Source organism: Tamandua tetradactyla, chromosome 18 (assembly GCF_023851605.1).
Source record: "Tamandua tetradactyla isolate mTamTet1 chromosome 18, mTamTet1.pri, whole genome shotgun sequence".
NCBI lineage: Eukaryota > Metazoa > Chordata > Mammalia > Pilosa > Myrmecophagidae > Tamandua > Tamandua tetradactyla.
The window spans coordinates 66,002,824-66,028,132 of NC_135344.1; the positions used below are offsets into that span (position 1 = coordinate 66,002,824).

General features: G+C 36.3%; 1 protein-coding gene across 5 annotated transcripts in view; it reads left to right on the forward strand.

Moving 5' to 3' along the window:
* SMCHD1 (structural maintenance of chromosomes flexible hinge domain containing 1) overlaps positions 1 to 25,309 on the forward strand; it is a 211,088-nt gene that overhangs the window by 178,428 nt on the left and 7,351 nt on the right. For 4 of the 5 annotated variants that reach the window (XM_077135872.1, XM_077135873.1, XM_077135874.1 and 1 more), the window contains 3 exons: positions 2,110 to 2,281; positions 24,601 to 24,759; positions 24,998 to 25,109. In XM_077135872.1, coding sequence (XP_076991987.1) covers positions 2,110 to 2,281; positions 24,601 to 24,759; positions 24,998 to 25,109 — 443 coding nt within the window. Of the gene's footprint in view, positions 1 to 2,109; positions 2,282 to 24,600; positions 24,760 to 24,997; positions 25,110 to 25,309 lie in introns of those variants that run through there. The other variant, XM_077135875.1, reaches the window with a different exon arrangement.

Genomic DNA, 25,309 nt, shown 5'->3' on the forward strand with positions numbered 1-25,309 from the left:
GCATATGTGAGAACAACAGGTATAGTATGAGTTCCTCATAATTGGTATTGCACATACTGATTACCTTGTTTCCAAATATTTGAATGATGGCATATATAACTTTACCAGTTAAATGTCATTTTAAATCTCTGGCATCCCTTGATAATATTTTTCCATTCCCATAATCTTCATTATTGTTTTTTCTTTCTAAATTCTTCATGTCATTTATACTACTTCAGCCCTTGTTCATTCCATCTCTTATAGCAGTTGTGAATAAGTATTGGCCAGAGCTGCAGCTTACTGACCTTTTTATCTTAATAGTAAGCTCAGTGAGTTAGAAACATGGGATTGAAGGATGCTTTCTGAATAGAAACACTGTCTGTGAAAGTAATATTTCCATAATTGTTATGAAAGGGAGACAAACTGACTTTTCTACCAGCAGCATATAATCTACCCTCATATTAACAAGAAAATAGACATGCCTTTAAATTTGAGTATTTGTTATTTAAGACGGGATAAAATCCTTTCAAAACATTGCCTCAATCTGCAGTTTGTATTTTTCAAAAGCATAAATCCAAAATACAACACAGAAATTAAGATATGATTATTTGCTTTACTTAAATGACTCATTTCAGCAAAGGATTCACCACAGGTTTTCTTTAAATAGTCATTTTATTACATTAAAAAATATCTTTTTAAATGTACAGTTTGCTGGAAAACATCTGTAAAGAATTCCTGGAATTGCATTGAGAAATAAATACTAATCAGGATTTTAGATTACATGTCTTATGACTTTTTTTATTTTTAGAAAATAAAGTTTTGTTTAATCTCTTATTTATATAATTCAGATACTGTTTAACCTCCAATATATAGATTGGATTATGTATTTTTACATGTAAATTGTACTGCTCTTCTGTCATTTTTTAATGTCTCTATTCTATTTCATGGTGTAAATGTACCACAATTTATTTTTGTAATTTACTGAGACATTTAAGGTACATGTTTTTCATCATTGAAACAATGATTCAGGGTACATTGTTCACATCTGTAATTATTTTTTCAAAATAAATTCTTAGAAGTAGAATTGCTGAGCTATACAAAATGTTAAACTTCTTAATACTTTATTGACGTGTTCCTTTGAGAAGAGCTGTCCCAGAGCAAATGAGCATAAGAAACCCATTTCTCCATAGTTCTCCCAACACTGGATGGTGTTACTTTTTCTTCTTTTAAACAATTTGAGTGTGAAAACAAGTAGTTTGAATTCCACTTCTCTGGTTACCAATTAATTTGAATTTATCTTGTATATTTTCTCAGCATTTTTTGAAAGAACATTCTTAAAGATCATGAAATACTAAATCTGGTGTTCTGAAGGATTTAATTCTTGGCTAATCTTCTTAAATTCCCCTTCCATGACTTCAGTTTCATACCTAATTTTAGTTCCTGTAAGTCTCAGATTCTTCCCATAAGCAGAACCATAGTATTTTCCTCTACAGATTGAGCCATGTGCTTTTAAGTCTGTGTTTTCTTCAGTGTAATGTTTTCATTTTGCTGTCCTTTGGTTTTCTGGCAAACTTATATCAATCAAAGAAACAACACAGGTGTTGCTGCCCCTGAGACTGCCTTGGGTTTCAGAAGCACAGAGCTCTCTTTGTCCCTCTCACTTCCTTTGTCCCTCTCACTTCCTTCCAATCCAGGCGTCATTATTACTTTTTCCATCTGCATTGTCACTGTTTTAGTTTAAGCTGACTGTTCAAAAGTAATTTAACTGATTATCCCTGCCTCTTTTTTTAAATGTTTTTTATAGTTAAATATAACATGTATATAAAGAAAAGAAAAAAAAAGCAATGATTTTCAAAGTACACTTCAACTAGTAGATACAGAAACGATTTCAGAGTTTGTTATGGGTTACCATTCCACTATTTCAGATTTTTCCCTCTAGCTGCTCCAAAACCCTGGACCTGCCTCTTTTTTCTTTCCAGTTCATCTTACACATTATGAGCTGATTTTATGAAACTATTACCATGATCGTGTCACTTTTGATCTCAGAAACCTTTAATGATTTACCCTTTCTTAGAGCAGTTGAAATAAGCTTTGTAGGCTCACTAATTAATATCCATTTACTTACAATAGGTTGTTAAAATTACACACTGTCCTACACTGCTGACCAGGGATGGAGATCGCATTCGAAGTAATGGAAAGTTTGGAGGCCTTCAGAATAAAGCCCCTCCAATGGATAAACTTCGGGGAATGGTATTTGGAGCTCCAATACCAAAACAGTGTCTGATCTTAGGGGAACAAATAGGTAGGTTTAATAGGTAACTTAAGTTTCTAATTTAATTTTGATTCTTTCTTTGGGGCTTGTGTATTGAGATTCATGAAAAATTAACCAGTAATAAATGTAAATATTGTAAGATGTTTTAGTTCAGTACTTTCAGCTTTCTTATATTAGGTAGCTACAAATTACAATAATAATGAGTTTTCCTCTAAATTTTTTCAGTCTTAGCTTAAAATAGAGAAAATACTGTCTTCATTGGATGAATTAGCACTTCTTCAAATACTCATAATACTTTTTATCACACAATTCCTAACTATTTAAAATACATCTAAGAATTTTTTTAAAGCACGTGACATGAGACCTTCCCTATTTCCCTTCCACAGGCTGTGTCCCCTTGCTCCTAGTCAGCCAATAAAAATGTCTCTGTGCTCTGAAATGCCTTGAACTTTACAAGACATTACTTGTAGACATTATTTAAAGTAAACTCTTAGTTTTATCTAGTTCTGGTAGGCTTGGATGTCCACTTTTCTAGCACTCAGCAGTTCTTGTTAACTTTCAGTGAAGTATAGTAAATATCAAAAAAGTACAGCTGGATAAATTTCCACGAAGTGAACATTGTCCCTGTATTAAAAAATAGAAAATTGGACTTCCGGAGAAGATGGCGGCTTAATAAGACGCGTGGGTCTTAGTTCCTCCTCCAGAACAGCTACTAGGAAAGTAGAAACGATACAGAACAGCTCCCGGAGCCACGACAGAGACCAAGAAGACAACGTACCCCATTCTGAAACGGCTGACTGGCTGGGAGAACCCGCTCCGGTGAGATCATCGAGTGGCGCGGGCTTTCCCGGGCCGGGGCGGCAGGCGGCCAGAGTCCCTCCCTTCCTCCTTCCCGGGCCGGCTGGGAGAATTGGACAGGCGGTCCCCTCAAGCCGTGGCGGCTGGCACCCCCCCCACGCGCGGCCCCCCAGACCAGCTGGGACAATTGGATCGGAGATCCCCAAGCCGCGGAGAACGGCGACCGGGGTCCCTTCCAAACACGTGGCTTCCCGGTCCGGCTGGGAACGGTGGATAGGCACTCCCCCAAGCCGCGGCGGCCGGCGCCCCCCCACCACGCTTGGCGCCCCGGGCCAGCTGGGAAATTTGAACAAGCGCTCCCCCAAGCCGCAAAGGCCGGCGACCCTCCCCGGGCCGGCTGGGAGATTCGGATTGGCACTCCCCAAGCCGCTTTGGCTGGCGACCCCCCCACAGAGAGAGTTTTCCAAAGTTAAAGGAGCCACAGCATCTCTTACTGGTGGGACCCGCAGACAGATGAGCGCCATGAGTGCCACCTACTGGGCAGGATAAGAAAATCAGAGCCCAGAGATTTCACAGAAAAGTCTTTAACCTGCTGGGTCTCACACCCAGGGAAATCTGATTAAATGCCCAGACGCCAGCAAAAGATAACGGATCGCGCTCAGAAAATTGAAGATATGGCCCACTCAGAGGAACAAACCAATAGTTTAAATGAGATACAGGAGCTGAGACAACTAATGCTGAATATACGGACAGAAATGGAAAACCTCTTCAAAAACGAAATCGATAAATTGAGGGAGGACATGAAGAAGACATGGGCTGAACAAAAAGAAGAAATAGAAAAACTGAAAAAACAAATCATAGAACTTATGGGAGTGAAAGACAAAGTAGAAAAGATGGAAAAAACAATGGATACCTACAATGGTAGATTTAAAGAGACAGAAGCTAGAATTAGTGAACTGGAGGATGGAACATCTGAATTCCAAAAAGAAACAGAAACTATAGGGAAAAGAATGGAAAAATTCGAACAGGGGATCAGGGAACTGAATGACAATATAAAGCGCACAAATATACGTGTCGTGGGTGTCCCAGAAGGAGAAGAGAAGGGAAAAGGAGGAGAAAAACTAATGGAAGAAATTATCACTGAAAATTTCCCAACTCTTATGAAAGACCTAAAATTACAGATCCAAGAAGTGCAGCGCACCCCAAAGAGAATAGACCCAAATAGGCGTTCTCCAAGACACTTACTAGTTAGAATGTCAGAGGTCAAAGAGAAAGAGAGGATCTTGAAAGCAGCAAGAGAAAAACAATCCATCACATACAAGGGAAACCCAATAAGACTATGTGTAGATTTCTCAGCAGAAACCATGGAAGCTAGAAGACAGTGGGATGATATATTTAAATGACTAAAAGAGAAAAACTGCCAACCAAGACTTCTATATCCAGCAAAATTGTCCTTCAAAAATGAGGGAGAAACTAAAACATTCTCAGACAAAAAGTCACTGAGAGAATTTGTGACCAAGAGACCAGCTCTGCAATACTAAAGGGAGCACTAGAGTCAGATACGAAAAGACAGAAGAGAGAGGTATGGAGAAGAGTGTAGAAAGAAGGAAAATCAGATATGATATATATAATACAAAAGGCAAAATGGTAGAGGAAAATATTATCCAAACAGTAATAACACTAAATGTTAATGGACTGAATTCCCCAATCAAAAGACATAGATTGGCAGAATGGATTAAAAAACAGGATCCTTCTATATGCTGTCTACAGGAAACACATCTTAGACCCAAAGATAAACATAGGTTGAAAGTGAAAGGTTTGGGAAAAGATATTTCATGCAAATAACAACCAGAAAAGAGCAGGAGTAGCTATACTAATATCCAACAAATTAGACTTCAAATGTAAAACAGTTAAAAGAGACAAAGAAGGACCCTATATACTAATAAAAGGAACAATTAAACAAGAAGACATAACAATCATAAATATTTACGCACCGAACCAGAATGCCCCAAAATACGTGAGGAATACACTGCAAACACTGAAAAGGGAAATAGACACATATACCATAATACCATACCATATACCATATACCATAATAGTTGGAGACTTCAATTCACCACTCTCATCAATGGACAGAACATCTAGACAGAGGATCAATAAAGAAATAGAGAATCTGAATATTGCTATAAATGAGCTAGACTTAACAGACATTTATAGGACATTACATCCCACAACAGCAGGATACACCTTTTCTCAAGTGCCCATGGATCATTCTCAAAGATAGACCATATGCTTGGTCACAAAGCAAGTCTTAACGAATTTAAAAGATTGAAATCATACACAACACTTTCTCGGATCATAAAGGAATGAAGTTGGAAATCAATAATAGGCGTAGTGCCAGAAAATTCACAAATACATGGAGGCTCAACAACACACTCTTAAACAACGAGTGGGTCAAAGAAGAAATTGCAAGAGAAATTAGTAAATACCTCGAGGTGAATGAAAACGAAAACACAACATATCAAAACCTATGGGATGCAGCAAAGGCAGTGCTAAGAGGGAAATTTATTGCCCTAAATGCCTATATGAGAAAAGAAGAAAAGGCAAAAATTCAGGAATTAACTGTCCACTTGGAAGAACTGGAGAAAGAACAGCAAACTAACCCCAAAGCAAGCAAAAGGAAAGAAATAACAAAGATTAGAGCAGAAATAAATGAAATTGAAAACAATAGAGAAAATTAATAAGACCAGAAGTTGGTTCTATGAGAAAATCAATAAGATTGATGGGCCCTTAGCAAGATTGACAAAAAGAAGAAGAGAGAGGATGCAAATAAATAAGATCAGAAATGGAAGAGAAGACATAACCACTGACCTCACAGAAATAAAGGAGGTAATAACAGGATACTATGAACAACTTTACGCTAATAAATACAACAATTTAGATGAAATGGACGGGTTCCTGGAAAGACATGAACAACCAGCTTTGACTCAAGAAGAAATAGATAACCTCAACAAACCAATCACAAGTAAAGAAATTGAATCAGTCATTCAAAAGCTTCCTAAAAAGAAAAGTCCAGGACCAGATGGCTTCACATGTGAATTCTACCAAACATTCCAGAAAGAACTAGTACCAACTCTCCTCAAACTCTTCAAAAAAATCAAAGTGGAGGGAAAGCTACCTAATTCATTCTATGAAGCCAACATCACCCTCATACCAAAACCAGGCAAAGATATTACAAAAAAAGAAAACTACAGACCAATCTCTCTAATGAATATAGATGCAAAAATCCTCAACAAAATTCTAGCAAATCGAATCCAACAACACATTAAAAGAATTATCCATCATGACCAAGTAAGATTCATCCCAGGTATGCAAGGATGGTTCAACATAAGAAAATCAATTAATGTAATACACCATATCAACAAATCAAAGCAGAAAAATCACATGATCATCTCAATTGATGCAGAGAAGGCATTTGACAAGATTCAACATCCTTTCCTGTTGAAAACACTTCAAAAGATAGGAATACGAGGGAACTTCCTTAAAATGATAGAGGGAATATATGAAAAACCCACAGCTAATATCATCCTCAATGGGGAAAAATTGAAAACTTTCCCCCTAAGATCAGGAACAAGACAAGGATGTCCATTATCACCACTATTATTCAACATTGTGTTGGAGGTTCTAGTCAGAGCAATTAGACAAGAAAAAGAAATACAAGGCATCAAAATTGGAAAGGAAGAAGTAAAACTATCACTGTTTGCAGACGATATGATACTATACGTCGAAAACCCGGAAAAATCCATAACAAAACTACTAGAGCTAATAAATGAGTACAGCAAAGTAGCAGGTTACAAGATCAACATTCAAAAATCTGTAGCATTTCTATACACTAGTAATGAACAAGCTGAGGGGGAAATCAAGAAACAAATCCCATTTACAATTGCAACTAAAAGAATAAAATACCTAGGAATAAATTTAACTAAAGAGACAAAAAACCTATACAAAGAAAACTACAAAAAACTGTTAAAAGAAATCACAGAAGACCTAAATAGATGGAAGGGCATACCGTGTTCATGGACTGGAAGACTAAATATAGTTAAGATGTCAGTCCTACCTAAATTGATTTACAGATTCAATGCAATACCAATCAAAATCCCAACAACTTATTTTTCAGAAATAGAAAAACCAATAAGCAAATTTATCTGGAAGGGCAGGGTGCCCCGAATTGCTAAAAACATCTTGAGGAAAAAAAACGAAGCTGGAGGTCTCACGCTGCCTGACTTTAAGGCATATTATGAAGTCACAGTGGTCAAAACAGCATGGTATTGGCATAAAGATAGATATATCGACCAATGGAATCGAATAGAGTGCTCAGATATAGACCTTCTCATCTATGGACATTTGATTTTTGATAAGGCAGTCAAGCCAACTCACCTGGGACAGAACAGTCTCTTCAATAAATGGTGCCTAGAGAACTTTATATCCATATGCAAAAGAATGAAAGAGGACCCGTATCTCACACCCTATACAAAAGTTAACTCAAAATGGATCAAAGATCTAAACATTAGATCTGAGACCATAAAACAGTTAGAGGAAAATGTAGGGAGATATCTTATGAAACTTACAATTGGAGGTGGTTTTATGGACCTTAAACCTAAAGCAAGAGCACTGAAGAAAGAAAGAAAGAAATGGGAGCTCCTCAAAATTAAACACTTTTGTACATCAAAGAACTTCATCAAGAAAGTAGAAAGACAGCCTACACAATGGGAGACAATATTTGGAAACGACATATCAGATAAAGGTCTAGTATCCAGAATTTATAAAGAGATTGTCCAACTCAACAACAAAAAGACAGCCAACCCAATTACAAAATGGGAAAAAGACTTGAACAGACACCTATCAGAAGAGGAAATACAAATGGCCAAAAGGCACATGAAGAGATGCTTAATGTCCCTGGCCATTAGAGAAATGCAAATCAAAACCACAATGAGATATCATCTCACACCCACCAGAATGGCCATTATCAACAAAACAGAAAATGACAAGTGCTGGAGAGGATGCGGAGAAAGAGGCACACTTATCCACTGTTGGTGGGAATGTCAAATGGTGCAACCACTGTGGAAGGCAGTTTGGCGGTTTCTCAAAAAACTGAACATAGAATTGCCATACGACCCAGCAATACCATTGCTAGGTATCTACTCAAAGGACTTAAGGGCAAAGACACAAACGGACATTTGCACACCAATGTTTATAGCAGCATTATTTACAATTGCAAAGAGATGGAAACAGCCAAAATGTCCATCAACAGACGAGTGGCTAAACAAACTGTGGTATATACATACGATGGAATATTATGCAGCTCTAAGACAGGATAAACTTATGAAGCATGTAATAACATGGATGGACCTAGAGAACATTATGCTGAGTGAGTCTAGCCAAAAACTAAAGGACAAATACTGTATGGTCCCACTGACGTGAACCGAGATTCGAGAATAAACTTGGAATATGTTATTGGTAACAGAGACCAGCAGGAATTAGAAACAGGGTAAGATAATGGGTAATTGGAGCTGAAGGGATACAGACTGTGCAACAGGACTAGATACAAAAACTCAAAAATGGACAGCACAATAATACCTAATTGTAAAGTAATCATGTTAAAACACTGAATGAAGCTGCATCTGAGCTATAGGGTTTTTTTTGTCTGTCTGTTTGTTTGTGTCTTTTTTTTTTCTTTTTCCTTTTCTTTTTTTTACTATTATTTTTTTTTCTCTATATTAGCATTCTATATCTTTTTCTGTTGTTTTGCTAGTTCTTTTCCTAAATCGATGCAAATGTACTAAGAAATGATGATCATGCATCTATGTGATGATGTTAAGAATTACTGATTGCATATGTAGAATGGAATGATTTCTAAATGTTGTGTTAATTTCTTTTTTTTCTTTAATTAATAAAAGAAATGGGAAAAAAATAGAAAATTATCAGCATCACAATAAACTTCTCCACTCTTTAAGTTGCTACCCAACCCCCAAAGGATAACAAGTGTCCTACTTACAGCATCATAGATTAGTTTTGCCTATTTTTGTCCTTATGTCAAATAGAATCTTGCAGTGTATATTTTTGTGTCTGGCTTCTTTTGCTCACATACACTATGTATGTAATTGTAGTTCATTTTCACTACTGAATATTATTTCATTGTGTGAATATACCAAAATTTATTTCTTCATTTTCTTACTGTGGAATTTGTATAATTTCCAACTTTTGATTATTACTTCAGCCCCCAGCAGTTTTTAAAGTAGTAATTTAGAAAAATGGTGAGAATGAGGCACACATTTCTGTGTATGACAGCAAAGAGTACATATAAAACATTTTCTGCATTTATAGTAGACAGTAAGTGAACATCTAAACATAGTTATATGAAATCAGAGGAAATTCTGTCAGGGATAGCAAATCGACAAAATAAGCCTCACCCACAGTCTAGCACTACAGGTTATGGCAGTTGTTCTCAACCCAGAACATGTAAAATAATTGCCTATGCAACTTTTGAAATTCATAGGTCCCATATGTACAGAATTAGAACTGCCAGAAGTTTAGCTAGGCATTTAAATGTCAGTATTACAGCAAAGTAATATCTCTAGATTTTTGAGAAGAAAAGATTGTAATTAAAGATTTCTGTACCCCACTGAGTTGTCATCTGTGCCGAAGGTTTACATAACAATACAAAGGTTTCAAAATATGTCACTTATACTTCTTGATAAATATCTTCAAAGATACACTTTACATATAGACTAATGATTCATCAATAAGATAACTCATGTTAAACAAATCATTTTTAAAAAAACAAATAAGAAAATTTTAAACTACTGATACGTATAAGGCACTTTTGGTTGTAAAACAATCCATCCATAATCTGCCTATCTTTGACTAGGTCAAGTAAAAGGAATTTATTTGAAAGAAATTAGAGGAAATACGAGATTCAAAGGCAATTAGAAACTGCTAGGAGAGAAACAGAAATGGCTCTAGGACACTCGGCAGCTGTGGGTTCCATGCACCTTTGTCCTAGAGTATATCTTTTGGTGTGGCCCAAAGTGACCCCAGATATTTGTCATTTAGAAACAACTACTTTGTTTTTATAAAAAAAAGAGAAAGCTTTAAATAAAATAAAGGGAACAAGAGCATTACAAGTTAGACTTAAGAGCCACGAATATGGTTGAGATCAAGCATAAATCTACAAGCTTCATGCTTTTTATTTAATGAGAAAGGAAAAGTAATCATTAAACTCAAATATAGGAAGAAAGAATATACATCTGAAGAAGAAAGTACAACAAAATTGGGAAAACAAAACCCTTAATTGAGTATGTAATTCCTAGAACTGACTTTTGGGCAGAAACAAATTCGAAAAGAGAAATAACTACAAAGTATATAATTTAGAGTATAAAACATAGAGGGATTTTTGTAACAAATACACTTGTTATCTCCAGATAAGACCAGAATCTCGAAGATACAGATGACTAAAATTGATTTATGTAAGGCAAAAAATTTATTTAGATCATTACCTTAGGAAGTGTCTAAAAACACTTAACTCTATCCTATAAGTTTTAAATAAATAAATTTGGAATTTTAAATATAAATTATTGCAGAACATAGATAAACTTGAAGACTGCCCAGGTCTTCTTAAGAATTTAATGATAATCCTAATTCCAAAAGTAGCACAGAAAATGAAAACACATGTTACTGCTCTTCAGCTGTGGTCAAGAAGTTCTATTTGTTGCAGTTAAAGAAAAATAAGATATATTACTCTTGAAGAAAGAGAGTTTACCTTAGGGTACCCTTTGTCTACAATGGTTTGGCCCAGATACATGTGTTGCTGCTATTCTTTCCAAGTCTGTACTCTAATTTCCCATCTTCAGAAAGACCCTCCCTGACCACCTTTACCTAAAAGAAGTACTCACCTGAGGGAGAAAAAGAATAATGGAAGAAGCAAGAAAATAAAATATTTTATAGATTTTTTTTTATGTTTACATAAAGTTTTAGAGCACCATGAAGAAAATGAAAAGATGGTAACAAATTAGAAAAAAAAATTACAATATAGACAAAGGTGTTGAACCCTTAGTTTTAAAACAATCTTTAAAAATCAATGAGAAAGTAAAGACTGAGATGGTATAATTTAGGAATGCCTAGAGTGTACAATGATGGTGATTAAATGTACAAATTAAAAAATGTTTTTCATGAGGAAGAAAAAGGAATGTCAGTATTGTAGGGTGTTGAAAATAGATGGTCATTCATATTTTAAAACTTCAACTTCTTTCCCGGTGCCTGCCCATGTTACCAAAAAATAAAAAACCTTCAGCTTCTGTGTGAGACTAAACAGAGAATGTTTATTTGATGCAAGGTTTATATTTTGACTAGTGCATTTCCTAATTTAATTTACATGGTCAGTTTAATTGAACACCTTTAAGTACATGGAATCTTGAATAGGGCATGAGATTTTGTTGGTTTGTCTAGGTTAGTGTGATGCCCCGATAAATCCCAGAGTGATTTGAACAGTGAATAAAGAAGTATTTTCCAAGTCCCCTTAGAGGAAGGAGGAGAAAGGGGGGAAAATTCAGCTTCCCATTTGGAGAATTCCTGATATTCTCACAAGCAGTGAGGACAATCAAATCAATAGGCCGAGCCCTTGATCTTAGGGTTTGCCCCTATGAAACTTATCCCTGCAAAAGATAGACTAAAGCTACTTAAAATTAGGCCTAAGAGTCACCCCAGAGAACCTCTTTTGTTGCTCAGGTGTGACCTCTCCTTCTCTAAGCAGACGTGGCAGGCAAGCTCACTGCCCTCATGGGACATGACTCCCAGGGGTGTAAACCTCCCTGGCAACATGGGACTGAAATCTTGGGATGAGCTGGGACTTAGCATCAAGGGATTGAGAAATCCTTCTTGCCCAAAAAGGGGAAAGAGAGAAATGAGACAAAATAAAGTGTCAGTGGCTGAGAGATTTCAAACAGAGTTGAAAGGTTATCCTGGAGGTTACTCTTATGCATTATATAGATATCCCCTTTTTAGTTTATGGTGTATTGGAGTGGCTAGAGGAAAGTACCTGAACTGTAGAGCTGTGTTCCAGTAGCTGTGTTTCTTAAAGATGATTGTATAATGATATAGCTTTCACATTGTAACTGTGTGATTGTGAAAACCACAGTCCATTTATTTATTTATGTGTTGGTTTGCAAATAATGCCATTCTTAATGTTTTAGAAATAATCTTGGTCACTTATTTAAATGCTGTGGTTTTCAGGGTAAAAGTATTCTGGTTTATCATGAAAATGAGTAGAGCAGTATAATGGACTCCCATTGGCCTATCATACAGCTACGATTATCAAACCTTACCTATTCTTCTTTGATTCATACCCACTCCTCTCTCCAGCTGGGTTATTTTGAAGAAAGTTGGACCCAAGGATTAGTATTTTTTTTCACATATTTTTCCCCAGTCATAAGTGCTAATAGGTTCATTTTTGCCAATAAAATTCTTAGCATTGTGTAAAGCACAAAGTTTAAAGAGACCTAGATTTATTATTTAGTGAAGTATACTTACCCATCTAACTACTGAATTTTTCAGTGGTGAGAAAATTCTGCTTTCTAAAGTACCCTGTGTTTAGGCAGTGTCTACTTAAACATACACTTAGTAACAGTCCTTTGGATACTTTTTCAGGCCTTTTGTATTATTTTTAATAGCTTTGCTCTCCTCTGTCACCCAGATGTACTAAAATAGCTATATCTTTCTTAGTACATGTGTGCAAAAATAAATCAATTGCAGTTTGAGCCTTCTCCTTTTTATGTGGACTAGTTTTTAAAAGTATTTTTGCTGTTTTCACAGTAAAGTTTCATCAGCTTTTTTTTCCAATCATTGAAGTTTTCAGAAAATATATGATACAAAAGCTCTGAAATCATTATTTATAAACAGATGTGATTTTTTAATGTTTTTCTTTGGGAAAACTGTATTGAATTGGGAAAGAATTTTATGGGTAACATGGTAAATTAAAGTTTCATTTCATGTATAAAAATCTTAGAGTTGAAGAGGCATATTAAGTTGCCACTGTCCATCTTATGCATAAAATAGGAGCCTACTACTAGTGTTTCATATAATGGGAAACACTTTATTAATGACAGGACTTTAAAGTTCTTTAAAGCTCTCAAACATACTAATTTCATGAATATTTAAAAGGTAAAAAAAAACCTCAGAGCTTACTATATTAAGAAATAGGAGGTGCACAGGTGGTTCAGTGGTAGAATGCTCACTTTCCATGCAGGAAACCTGGGTTCAATTCCTAGACTATGTAATGTTCCCTCCCCCCCCCCCAAAAAAATAGGATTTCAGGGGAAGATTGTGGGATGATGATGGAGTAGGAAGCTCCATGACTAGGTCTCTCCACCAAAACAGTCATTGAACTGGCAGGAACTATGTGGTTCAACTATTTTGGAGTTCTAAAAGTACAGTGGAGCATTTGCAGCAGCATCCAAGGAAGAACAGGAGAAATAGGCTGGTAAATTGCGGTGAATACTAATGAAGTGTACCTCTGTGCATTAGCTACTATCCCCCATACCCTAACCTTGTGGCAGGCAGCAGTGGAGACTGTAGCCTGATTTCCTGGTGTAGCTTGCCATTGCCATAGTTGGCTGTAAGAATCTGGTGCTCCAGAATCCAGGAATTTGTGCTTCAGTCACTGGTTTTGAACAGTTATTTCAGATTACTAGTGGCACTGAGGTTGGCCATGTTCCGACTTCCATCATGGAAAAGCAACAGAAGAGGCAGTATCTATTTTGTTTTTTCACTTTCCGTTCCCCTTTGGGAGCAAAAATAGTTTGGATAAGTCACAAATTGACTGCTCCAACCCTCGACAAAAACAACATAGCATTCCCAGAAGAGTGGGAGAACTACATGTCCAGAGTAATAGAAACATAATACTCAGAATGTATTATTAAATTAAAAATTACAAAACATGAAGAAGCAAAGTATGGACCATTCAGTGGATAAAAGAACTCGTAAGAAACTATCCCTAAGGAAGTCATACATTGGAAATACTAGTCAAAGATTTTAAATCAACTGTTTAAATATGTTTAGTGAGATGAAGGAATCCATATACAAAGAGCTAAAGGAAATTAGGAAAAATTATGTGAACAAAATAGAAATTATAAAAAGCAGCTGACACATTTTTGAGCTGCAAAATATAGTAGTTGAAATGAAAAACTCAGATGGATTTAACAGAATAACCGATTTGAGCAGTCGCAAGATAGGATCAGCAAATTTGAAGGCAAGAGCCACTTGGATCGGTCAGCAGCAGAGACAGCCCCCAATCCTGCACCAAAAAGTGACAATGGTGACGGCTGAGCCCCAAAAAGAAGAAAAATGACAGGGCTCATTGCGTAACCGCCCCTTCTGCAAAGACAGTGGACGAGCACGTTGCTTATCAGGCAGAAAAACTATGGGGCCCAGAAATCCCAGGAGCAAGTGTTGCGATTCATCTCTAATTAAGAACCTGGAGGGGACGGCATTTCCCAGTACTTGAAATGCTAGTTGTAATTTAGAAAATCGGATGGTTGTCCTTGGCCTGAGAGGAGGGAGTTGGCCTCAATGACTAGAAGCAATGGAAGCAGTGGTAAAAGAGGAAGTCAGCGTTGAAGATGAAGCTGTGGATAAAAACGTTTTCAAAAACTGCAGCAAGATTGCTTTCTACAAGTGTCAGAAGCAGCTTCTCTCTAAGAAGTCTACCTATTGGGTATTATTAGAATCAGTCACAACAGGCAAAGACAGCACCAGGTTCCAAATCACCAATGAAGCAACAAAGATTCCACTCTTGGCTGAAGTTTGTGGTATTGAGGGAAACATTTTCAATGAAAAAACTCCTCTGAAGCCCAGATATGAAGTTCCTGATGTCCTGACAAGCAAACCAAGAACTGTCAGACTGATTTCATGCTCAGAGGATACAGACAACCTGGTGTTGGTATATGGAAAAGACCTGAAGTTTCATGTCACAGCAAACCCACTCAAGATAGACTTGGTATCTGAGAGAGAGGTTGTGATGAGCATACTCCTTTGGCAAATTATACTTTGAGAACCTACCGATTTCTCCCAAAGAAAGGTATTTTTGCATTTATTTGTTGCATAAAGAATTTAAAACCTGATAAATCTAAATGCCTGATTAGATAAAAAATTGGTTTGTCTGGAGAGCGCAGTCAACAAAGATGGCAGAATAAGACACTCCAGGATTCTCTTCCTCCACAGAATGTTTAAACAACTAGCAAAACCTGGCAGAGTCATCTTCCTTAAAACTCCTGAAAACAGTTCAAGAATTGCTATATCTAGGTGAGCACCAAATCAAGAAAATGTAGCTTTAAAAACAGTAAGAGTACTTCAAGGCACACTTGTGGGTTCCTCCTCCAACCTCTCTTCAGCACAGTGTGGACTTGGCCTAAATTCCCATTTTGGGTCCCTGGCCTCATTCCAGAGGGAGCAGAGTAGCATTCATGCACGTGCTGGAGTTTCTCTGTTCATCTATGTCATTGTCAGTCTATCAGGTGGCAACCTAAAGTCTGAACTAGGAAACTTCTCTTAGGCTCACGCCTCCCAGAACTTACCTTGAAGAATGAAGCAGCTTTTGGACAGCTAAAGCAATGTAAGAAACAAGTAAGACTAAGTGGCTTGGGTCAAAGGATTATTTGCTTTAAGCTATGCACTACAGTACCTAAGAGTGAAGAGATAATCTATTTTATAGGAAGTATAGGAGACATTCAAATTCCTGTAAACAGGGGAGTTCCTAAAGCCACAAACCAAGCACAAACCCATGACAAGACCCAGGCTCAAAAAAGACAGACAGAGAAGACCTTGCACTTCACATTCACCTTGGACTGATTTTCTCGATAGAAGGGCTAAACTCTGAAGGAGAGCATCAGCCCATGAAAAATCAACTTACAAAGACTCTGAAAGGAGTTTTATGCATTGGTTTGTTTTTGTTAATTCCTAGCACTCAAAGAAATCTCTTTTATATTGCTAGATAGATACAGACTTAAGGAACAGACATCCCAGGGATTAAATCCCAGAGTTAATACTTTGAAATACCAAATGTATACTGTTAAAGAAAAGATACAAGACAAAGTAACAGGAAATGGTGCCCATACAATTAAAAAACCCTAAAACCATCAATGAAGTAGACTAGATTTTAACATATTGGGCAAAAACATTTTAAAAAAATGATTCTCAGTATCATCAAGGAGATAAAGGAAAACACAGAGAAAGAGCGAATGGTTATCAGGAAAAGTGAATGAACAATTTGAGAAACTCAATACAGAGATAAAAATGTTTTCAATGATGCAAATGTGAATGATGGAATGAAGACCAGAATAACTGAAATGAAAAATTACCTAGCAGGTTTCCATAGCAGATTGGAGGTGATAGAAGAAAAAAATCAGTGAACTCGAATACCACACAATTGAAATGATTCAGGCTGAGAAACAGAAAAGTAAACAGAACCTGGGTTCAATTCTCAGAAACTGCACATGCCAAAAAAAGGAAAAGGTAGAGCCAAAAAGACCTGTAGTATACCAATATAAGCATTATGGGAGTCCCAGAAGGAGAAGAAAGAGAGCTTGGGGAAAAAGGAATATTCGAAGAAATAATGGCAGAAAACTTACCAAACTTAATGAAAGCCATAACTATTACACACATTTCAAGAATCCCAACAAACCCCAAACAGGATAAATCCAAAAAGAATACTCAGACATATAGTAGTCAACTCTCAGATGTCAAGGGCAAAGCAAGAAGTTTGAAAGCTGCACAAGAAAAGCAGTGTGTTAAGTACAAGGGAGTACCAATAAGATTAAGTGCCAATTTCGCATCAGGAGCCATTCAGGCAAGAAGGCAGAGGGACAAAATATTTTAAAGTGCTGCAAAAAGAACAATTGTTATCCAACAATTTTATATCTGCTGAAGCTGTCTTTCAAAACTGAAGGGGCAGGTGCATGGGTGGTTCAGTATTAGAATGCTTGCCTTTCCTGTGGAAGACCTAGGTTCAATTCCTGGACCATGCAACCACAATACATATATATGTGTATATATATATATGGGGGAGGTGAAGATGTTTGGCTAGGTAAAAACTGACAGGGTTCATTACCATTAGACCTGCTTTACAAGCAATATAAAGTGAGTTCTTCAGACTGAAATGAATTGACACTGGACAGTGGATCAAAGTGACATAAAGAAATAAAGTCCTCCAGTAAAAATAATATGGGTAATTATTAATGCCGGTGCTATTGTATTGTATGTTTTGGTATGTAACATCAGTTTTTACTTGTGACAGATTCTGAAATGCAAATGCATAAAAAGTAGTAATAAATATATGGTTTTTCACATACAATTTAAACATACAGTTTGTAACAGGCACAAGAAAAAGGTGGGGAAATGGGGGTTATGGGAATAATGTATATGTTTGCTATTAAAGTTAAGTTGGTATCAGATCAAATATGTTTGTTATGGATTTCGGATGTTAAGTTTAAGCCACATAGCAACTACAAAGAGAATATATGAAAAAGTATATATGCAGAAAAAACGAGAAGGGACTCAAAATAGTATAATACAAAAAAGTCAAATAAATACAAAAGTAGATTAATGTAAAAATTGAGAACAAAAAAGGTATAAAACTACAAAGACAAAATGGCAAGATGGCAGAAGGGTGTCCTGCATTATCAGTAGATATTTTAAGTATAAATGGATCGAAGGGCAGAGTTTGGCTATAGATTAAAAAAAAAGCATGACCCAATTGTATGCTTTTCACAAGAGACTCACCTTGAATTCTAAGACACAGACAGGATGAAAGTGAAAGGATGGAAAAAATGCTTACATTAAAAGAAAAGAAATACCTGAAATCAGAGACCTAGCTTACAACTGTAAGATCTAGAAAAAGAAGAGGAAACTAAACCCAAAGTGAATAGATGGAAGGAATTAATTAAGATTAGAGTGAAGAGAAATGAAATAGAAGCTTAAAAAAAAAACCCAGAAAGAATCAACAAACGTAATTTAGCTAGACTGACAAGATGAAAAAGAGGAAATGCGAATAACTAAAATAAGAAATGAAAGGGGGGCTGTCACTATGGATGCCACAGAAATAAAAGGAATTATAAGGATATTATGAACTAGTATACCCCAACAAATTAGATAACCTAGATGAAATGGACAAATTCCTAGAAACATACAAACTACTTAACTGACTCTAAAAGAAATAGAAGATTTCAGGAGACCAATAACAGTTAAGAGATGAATTAGTAATCAAAATCCTCCCAACAAAGACAAGACAAGTCTTCAGTGAATTCTACCAAGCATTTCAAGAAGAATTAATACCAATCCTGCTAAAACCCTTCTGAAAAAATGAAAAGGAAATGTGATGGTTAGGTTCTGGTGTCACCTTGGCCAGGTGATGTGCACAATTGTCTCATCAGGCAAGCACTGGCCTGACCTTTGCTGCAAGAATATTTCATGACTTGTTGATAAACCAGAAGGCTGGTTTATTAAGTCAGCAGTCAGTTGATTGCAGCTGTGACTGATTACATCTACAGTCAAGTAAGGGCCTCACAATGAGATAATCCAATCAGTTGAAGGCTGTTAAGTAAGAAGAGAGACTTTTTTCACTGCTGCTCAGTGGATTTCGTCTAGACCCTTCATTGGAGCTGCCAGCTTCACATGCTTCTCTACAGATATTGGACTCTTCCATTCCCATGGTTGTATGAGACAACTTTCTAAATCTCGTATTTACTGTTAATCTTCTGTTGGTTCTGTTTCCCTAGAGAACCATGGCTAATACAGGAGAGCATACTACTAAGCCATTCTGTGAGGCCAATATCACCCTCAAACCAAAGATCTACAAGAAAAGAAAGTTACAGACTAATATCCCATGTGAATATAGATGCACAAATTCTCAACAAAGTACTAGGAATCCAAATCCAGTAGCCCACATTAAAAGGATTATATACTTTGATCAAGTAGGGTTTATCTCCGGTATGCAGGGGTGGTTCAACATAAGGAAATCAATTAATGTAATACACCACATTTACAGAAGAAAAGGAAAAAAAACAAAACACAGTCTTCTCAATTGTTGCCGAAAGGGCATTTAAAATTCCAGCATCCCTGAGACTTAGCATCAAGGGATTGAGAAAACCCCTAGAATGAGCTGAGACCCAGCATCAAGGAATTGAGAAAACCTTCTCCACCAAAAGGGGGAAGAGAGAAATGAGACAAAATAAAGTGTCCATGGCTGAGAGATCCTAAACAGAGTCGAGAGGTTATCCTGGAGGTTATTCTTAAGCATTAAGTAGGTATCACCTTGTTATTCAAGATGTAATGGAGAGGCTGGAGGGAACTGCCTGAAAATGTAGATCTGTGTTCCAGTAGCCATGTTTCTAGAAGATATATAATGATATAGCTTTCACAGTGTGACTGTGTGATTGTGAAAACCTTGTGTCTGATGCTCCTTTTATCTACCTTGTTAACATAGGAGTAGAACATATGGAATAAAAATAAATAATAGGGAAAACAAAATAAATTTAGTTTGAAATGCTAGTGATCAGTGAAAGGGAGGGGTAAGGGGTATGGTATGTATAAATTTTTTCTCTGTTTTCATTTTATTTGTTTTTCTGAATAGATGGAAATGTTCCAAGAAATTATCATGATTATGAATATGCAACTATGTGATGATATTGTGAATTACTGATTATATATGTAGAATGCAATGATCAAAATAAGAATGTTTGCATTTGTTTGGTGTTTTTGATATTTAAAAAATAATAATAAAGATGTAATGGAGAGGCTGGAGGGGACTGCCTGAAAATGTAGAGCTGTGTTCCAGTAGCCATGTTTCTTGAAGATGATTGTATAATAATATAGCTTTCACAATGTGACTGTGTGATTGTGAAATGGGAAACCTTGTGTCTGTTGCTCCTTTTATCTATGGTATGGACAGATGAGTAAAACATATGGATTAAAAATAAATAATAGGGGGAACAAATGTTAAAATAAATTTAGATTGAAATGCTACTGATCAATGAAAGGGAGGGGTAAGGGGTACGGTATGTATGAATTTTTTTCTGCTGTCTTTTTATTTCTTTTTCTGAATTGATGCAAATGTTCTAAGAAATGATCATGATGATGAATATGCAACTATGTGATGATATTGTGAATTACTGATTATATATGTAATTGAATGATCAAAAGTTAAGAATACATTTGTTTGATGTTATTTTTTTATTTAAAAATTAATTTAAAAATTCCGACAAGAATAAAATTTGAAGGCAAGATAATTGAAACTATCCAGAAAGAAAGAGGAAAAAAATGAATAGTGCCTGCAGGACCTGTGAAACACCATCATACGTACCAATATAGGCATTGTTGGAGTTCCAAAAAGAGAGAAAAGGGCAGAAAAAATATTTGAAGAAATAACGGCCAAAAACTTCCCAAATCTCATAGAAGACATGATTATACACATCCAGGAAGTATGAATGAACTCCAAGCAGAAGACTCTAAAAGGCCTACTCTAAGACATTAGAGTGAAGTTGTCAAAATCCAAAGAGAGGGTTTGGAAAGCAGCAAGATAGAAGTGACTGCTCACCTACAAGGATCCAAATAATATTAACAGCGATTTCATCAGAAATCATTGAGGCCAGAAGGCAATGGGAAGACAAATTCAGAGTCCTTAAAGAAAAAACACTCAACCTTTAATCCTACATCTGGCAAAAGTATCTTTGAAAAACGAATGAGAAATTGAGACATTTACAGATGGATAAAAGCTGAGAAAGTTCAGTACCAGAGGATCTGCCCTACAAGAAAAGCTGAAGGGAGTTCTATTAGTTTGTAAATGCTGCCAAAAAGTGATATACCAGAAACATGATGGCTTTTAAAAGGAGAATTTAAAAAAGAAGTTACAAGTTTACATAAATCTGTCCTAACTAAGGCATCCAGAGAATGATACCTTGGCTCAAGGAAGTGTGGTTTGGGAAGGAACATTGCTGATATCTGCTGGTCCTTGTTCCTGGTTCTGTTGCTTCCAGCTTCTGTTGCCAGTGGTTTCTTCTCTCAGTATCTGTGGGCATTCACTTAGTTGCTCCAGTGCAAAACTTTGGGTTTCATCTTTTAGCTTAGCCTCTGCCAAGGCTGGAGATTGCTTCTTTTCAGGTTCTGGCTATTTCTGTGAGTCTTTGCTTAGCACACTGGCTATTTCTGTCTCGATCTCCAAACGTCTACATCAGCTCTCTCTGTTGGCTTTGAATTTTCTCCAAAATGTTTTTTGGTTTAAAGGATTCCAGTAAACTAATCAAGACCCACCTTGAATGGGTGAAGTGACATCTCATCTAATTAAAAGATCACACCCATAATTGGACAGGCCACATCTCTATGGAGATAATCTAATCAAAAGTTTCTGCCCCACAATACTGAATCGGGATTAAAAGAAATAACTTCCCCCACAAGACTTAGTCAGAATTAAAACATGGCTTTTCTGGGGTACATAATGCTGTGTGTGTGTGTGTGTGTGTGTGTGTTGTAATTATTTCAGTTTACTGTTTAAAAATTATTAAAAGTTGTCCCTGGTTGATCCAAGTCTAGGTATTTTGAACTGCAGAAAAAACTAAATCTTGGCCAATATACAATTTTTCAGAAACAAAACATTTACTGCTTACATATATGCAAATTAATCTATTAAGCACAATCTTGCTTCATACTAGTTATTACGAAATTATGCGTTCAGTATTTCTAGATCACATCACAATCCTTCATCCTTATCCAATATATTTTCAGAAGCAGGTATTTTAAAATTTTTTTATTCTTTTCTGAGTTGTGTGCTTAATGGTTCTGTTGAAGTTTTTTTCTTTTACAGTCTGGGTTTTCTGATATAAAATCCAGTTGAAGTTTTCTCCACTTTCACTTTAGAAGTATTTTCTCCTCAGTATAAGAATATTAAAGGTAATTAAGGTATAAGTAGTCACTGAAACCTGTCTTTCATGACACTGAATTTTATACAGTGTGAGGCCTCATATGTCCTGCAAGTGTTTCTGTATGTTGTCTAACTGATTTCACATGACTTTTCCTTGGGTAACTTCTAGTACATGAATTATCTAGCATTTCCCAAAGAAACTGCATCTTCCTAGTAAAGACTTTGTCTCTTATTTCCTCTTTTAGAAGATATTCCTATACTGGCATTTGGCTGAATGATAGTGTGCAGTGACTGCAGGCTTAGGGTTTCTTTCTAGTGGAGTCTACTCATTTTGTTTAAGGGATAGATTATAAATTAAGTTATTTTAGCATTCATTATAGGCAGAAATTTTGCTCACATTTGCATTCTCAGATTTATCAATTGGAGGTGTAGTGAAGGTTCTCCATTCGTTAAATTTGTATCGTGAATTTTCTCGTACTGTATATGGTCAGGCCATCTATTAAAGACTTTGCTAAACAGATGATGGTTATATGGATTATGTCCAGTAGGCATTCACTTGGGCTGACTGAAGTACTAAGGATGAGTAAAGACTCATTTACATACATTCTAAACCTAGCTTCATCATTGTGTAAGTCCTCAGGTAGGTATAAAAGCTTAAAGCTATGGTTAAAATCTCTTCCATATTAAAAACACTTAATAGTATGAGTTTTGTTGTGTTGTCTAAGGTCAGAACATCGAAGGCTTTCTGACATGTATAGCAGCCTTTCTGGTTTCTCTCCAGTGTGAGTTTTCTCGTGTCTTCTAAGGGAAGAGCATCTACTGAAGGCTTTCCCACATTGATGATATTCATAGGGTTTCTCTCCAGTATGAGTTCTCTCATGTCTTCTAAGGGAAGAACAATGAGTGACAGCTTTCCCACATAGATGACGTTCATAGGATTTCTCTCCAGTGTGAGTTTTCTCATGTTTTCTTAGGTGAAAGCATCTACTGAAGGCTTTCCCACATAGATGGCATCCATATAGTTCCTCTCTGGTGTGAATTCTTTCATGCTGTGTATGATTAGAGCTATTATTGAAGGATTTTCCACATATATTGCATGCATATGGTTTCTCCCCAGTCTGGGTTTTCTTACATTGTCTAAAGTGAGGACATTTATTGAAGGTTTTCTCAGTAAGTGCATTTATATTGTTTCTCTTCAGTGTGAATTCCATTGTACTAAGGCCACAGCTTTGAATAAAGGACTTCCCACCAAAATAACAGTCATTTGATTTACTTCTGTGAATTTGCTTATGTTGATTAAAAGATGACAGGTCACTGACAGACTTTCCAAATTGTTTGCCCTCATAGAGTTTCTTTCCCATGTGAGTTAACACATGTTGAGTGATTGTAGATCTGTGAGTGAAATCTTCTTGTAAATCATTCCATTCAAAGGTGTTCTCTGGAGTGTGAGATGTCCACTGAAATTAGATGATTGACATTCTCCAGCATCACATCTCTGAATAGCTTTTTCTGGAATGTTTCCAGCATGGCCCACTCTTCCTAGGTGAAATCTGTAGTTACATCTGTGAAGGTCACTGATGTCTGTAGTATTCTCTGGGATCTCCAAACATCAGGTTTCGTTGTTTCTCTTAAATCTTCATTTTTTTCCTACTTTTTCACGATTATATGGTACATTGCATCTTGTACTGCCAACTTGCTTGATGTCTCAAATGAGTTCTTTTTTCATGATCATATGGTATGTTGCACCTTGTACTGCCAACTTGCTTGATTCTCAAATGAGTTCCACTCCAGCATCCTCTGAGAGTCATTGAGGCCGGTGGATCCAAGGCAGTCACTCATGTGTGCTGGAGTTCTTCAGCTTTCACATCCCAGTCACTCAAATGATGTCTTCCATTGATAGTTCCACCTTCAGTCACAGAATATTGGACTTCCAGGGACACAAGCCATAAATGTGGGGCAGTCTCTCTCCAGAATCTGAATAGTTGCTTTGCCTAAACCAAGGCTCTATTACTTAATAATTTATTGATATACTTAAGAACATAAAACTTTCAAACCAACACGGGAGCAGAGTAATGCTCGTACACATACCAGGAGCATGCATGTCAGGCCCAATCTATCTGGTCGCCTGAGGATCTCACTGTCCCAGAACTTGTCCTCTATACCACTAGACCAGCCCTACAGAGAGATGCTACAGGAAATTCTGTAGTTGAAAGGAATGGACACTAGACGATAGATCAAAGCCAACGTGAAGAAGTAAGGATCCTTCAGTAAGGGTAACGACATGGGTAAATATAAATTCCCGTACCACAGTATTTTGGATCCAATTGTCAGAACACTTTTATTTAGAAAACTTTCTGATATAAAAATGAAAAAAAAAATCAAGCAGACTAAGAAAATTAAAATTTAAAAAACACTTTTTGTTCTGGAAACTAAACTGTATGCTTTTTTATTTTATTTGGTTATATTTGTGGATTACGGATAGTTCCAATATGTTACTATAACACATTTCCTGTGTGTTATTAATTCTTTCCTAAAACATGGGTTTATTATGATGTAGTGGTTTAATCATGTTTCTTTGCTTTCTTTTCAGATCTTCTACAACAGTATCATTCTGCTGTGCGCAGACTAGGCAGTGTGAATGAGGACCTTAATGGTCAGTTAGAGTACCTTCACACTCCTGATATGAAGAAGAAGAAGCAAGAGCTTGATGAACAAGAGAAAAATCTGAAATTAATAGAGCAAAAACTAGGTGTGTGTATACCTTCTCTTAACATCTGGTTTTTCTGAATGAAGGTAAATATTTATAATTAGATTGAACCCAACTACTAGAAGAAAGAATGCGAATGATCCAGCAAGTCATATGATAAATTGGGGTAAACTGTTCTCTCAGCAGGTTTAATAAAAGGCATCTCAGTATTTTTAAAAACTTCTCTCTATAAAAATAAGATATTTTTAAAGTTAATTTTCTATATTTTCCATTTTTTCAGGTATGACTCCAACACGTAAGTGTAATGACTCATTGCGTCATCCACCAAAGCCTGATGTGACAGATTGTCCAACTCCTGCTAAAAGAATGAGAAGAGAAGCTACGAGACAAAGGTGAGATCATCACCTGAGTATTATCACTGGTTAGTTTATCAAAACTCTTGGTTCATCATACTTAAAAAACAGCATGAGTTTTTTTCTGATTTCCTGCTTGAGCCAGAATTAATACATTTTTAAAAACTTAATGAAGTGATGGATAATAAAGATAAGACATAGCCAATATATTCTCCTAGGATATTCAAATTTTCTAAATG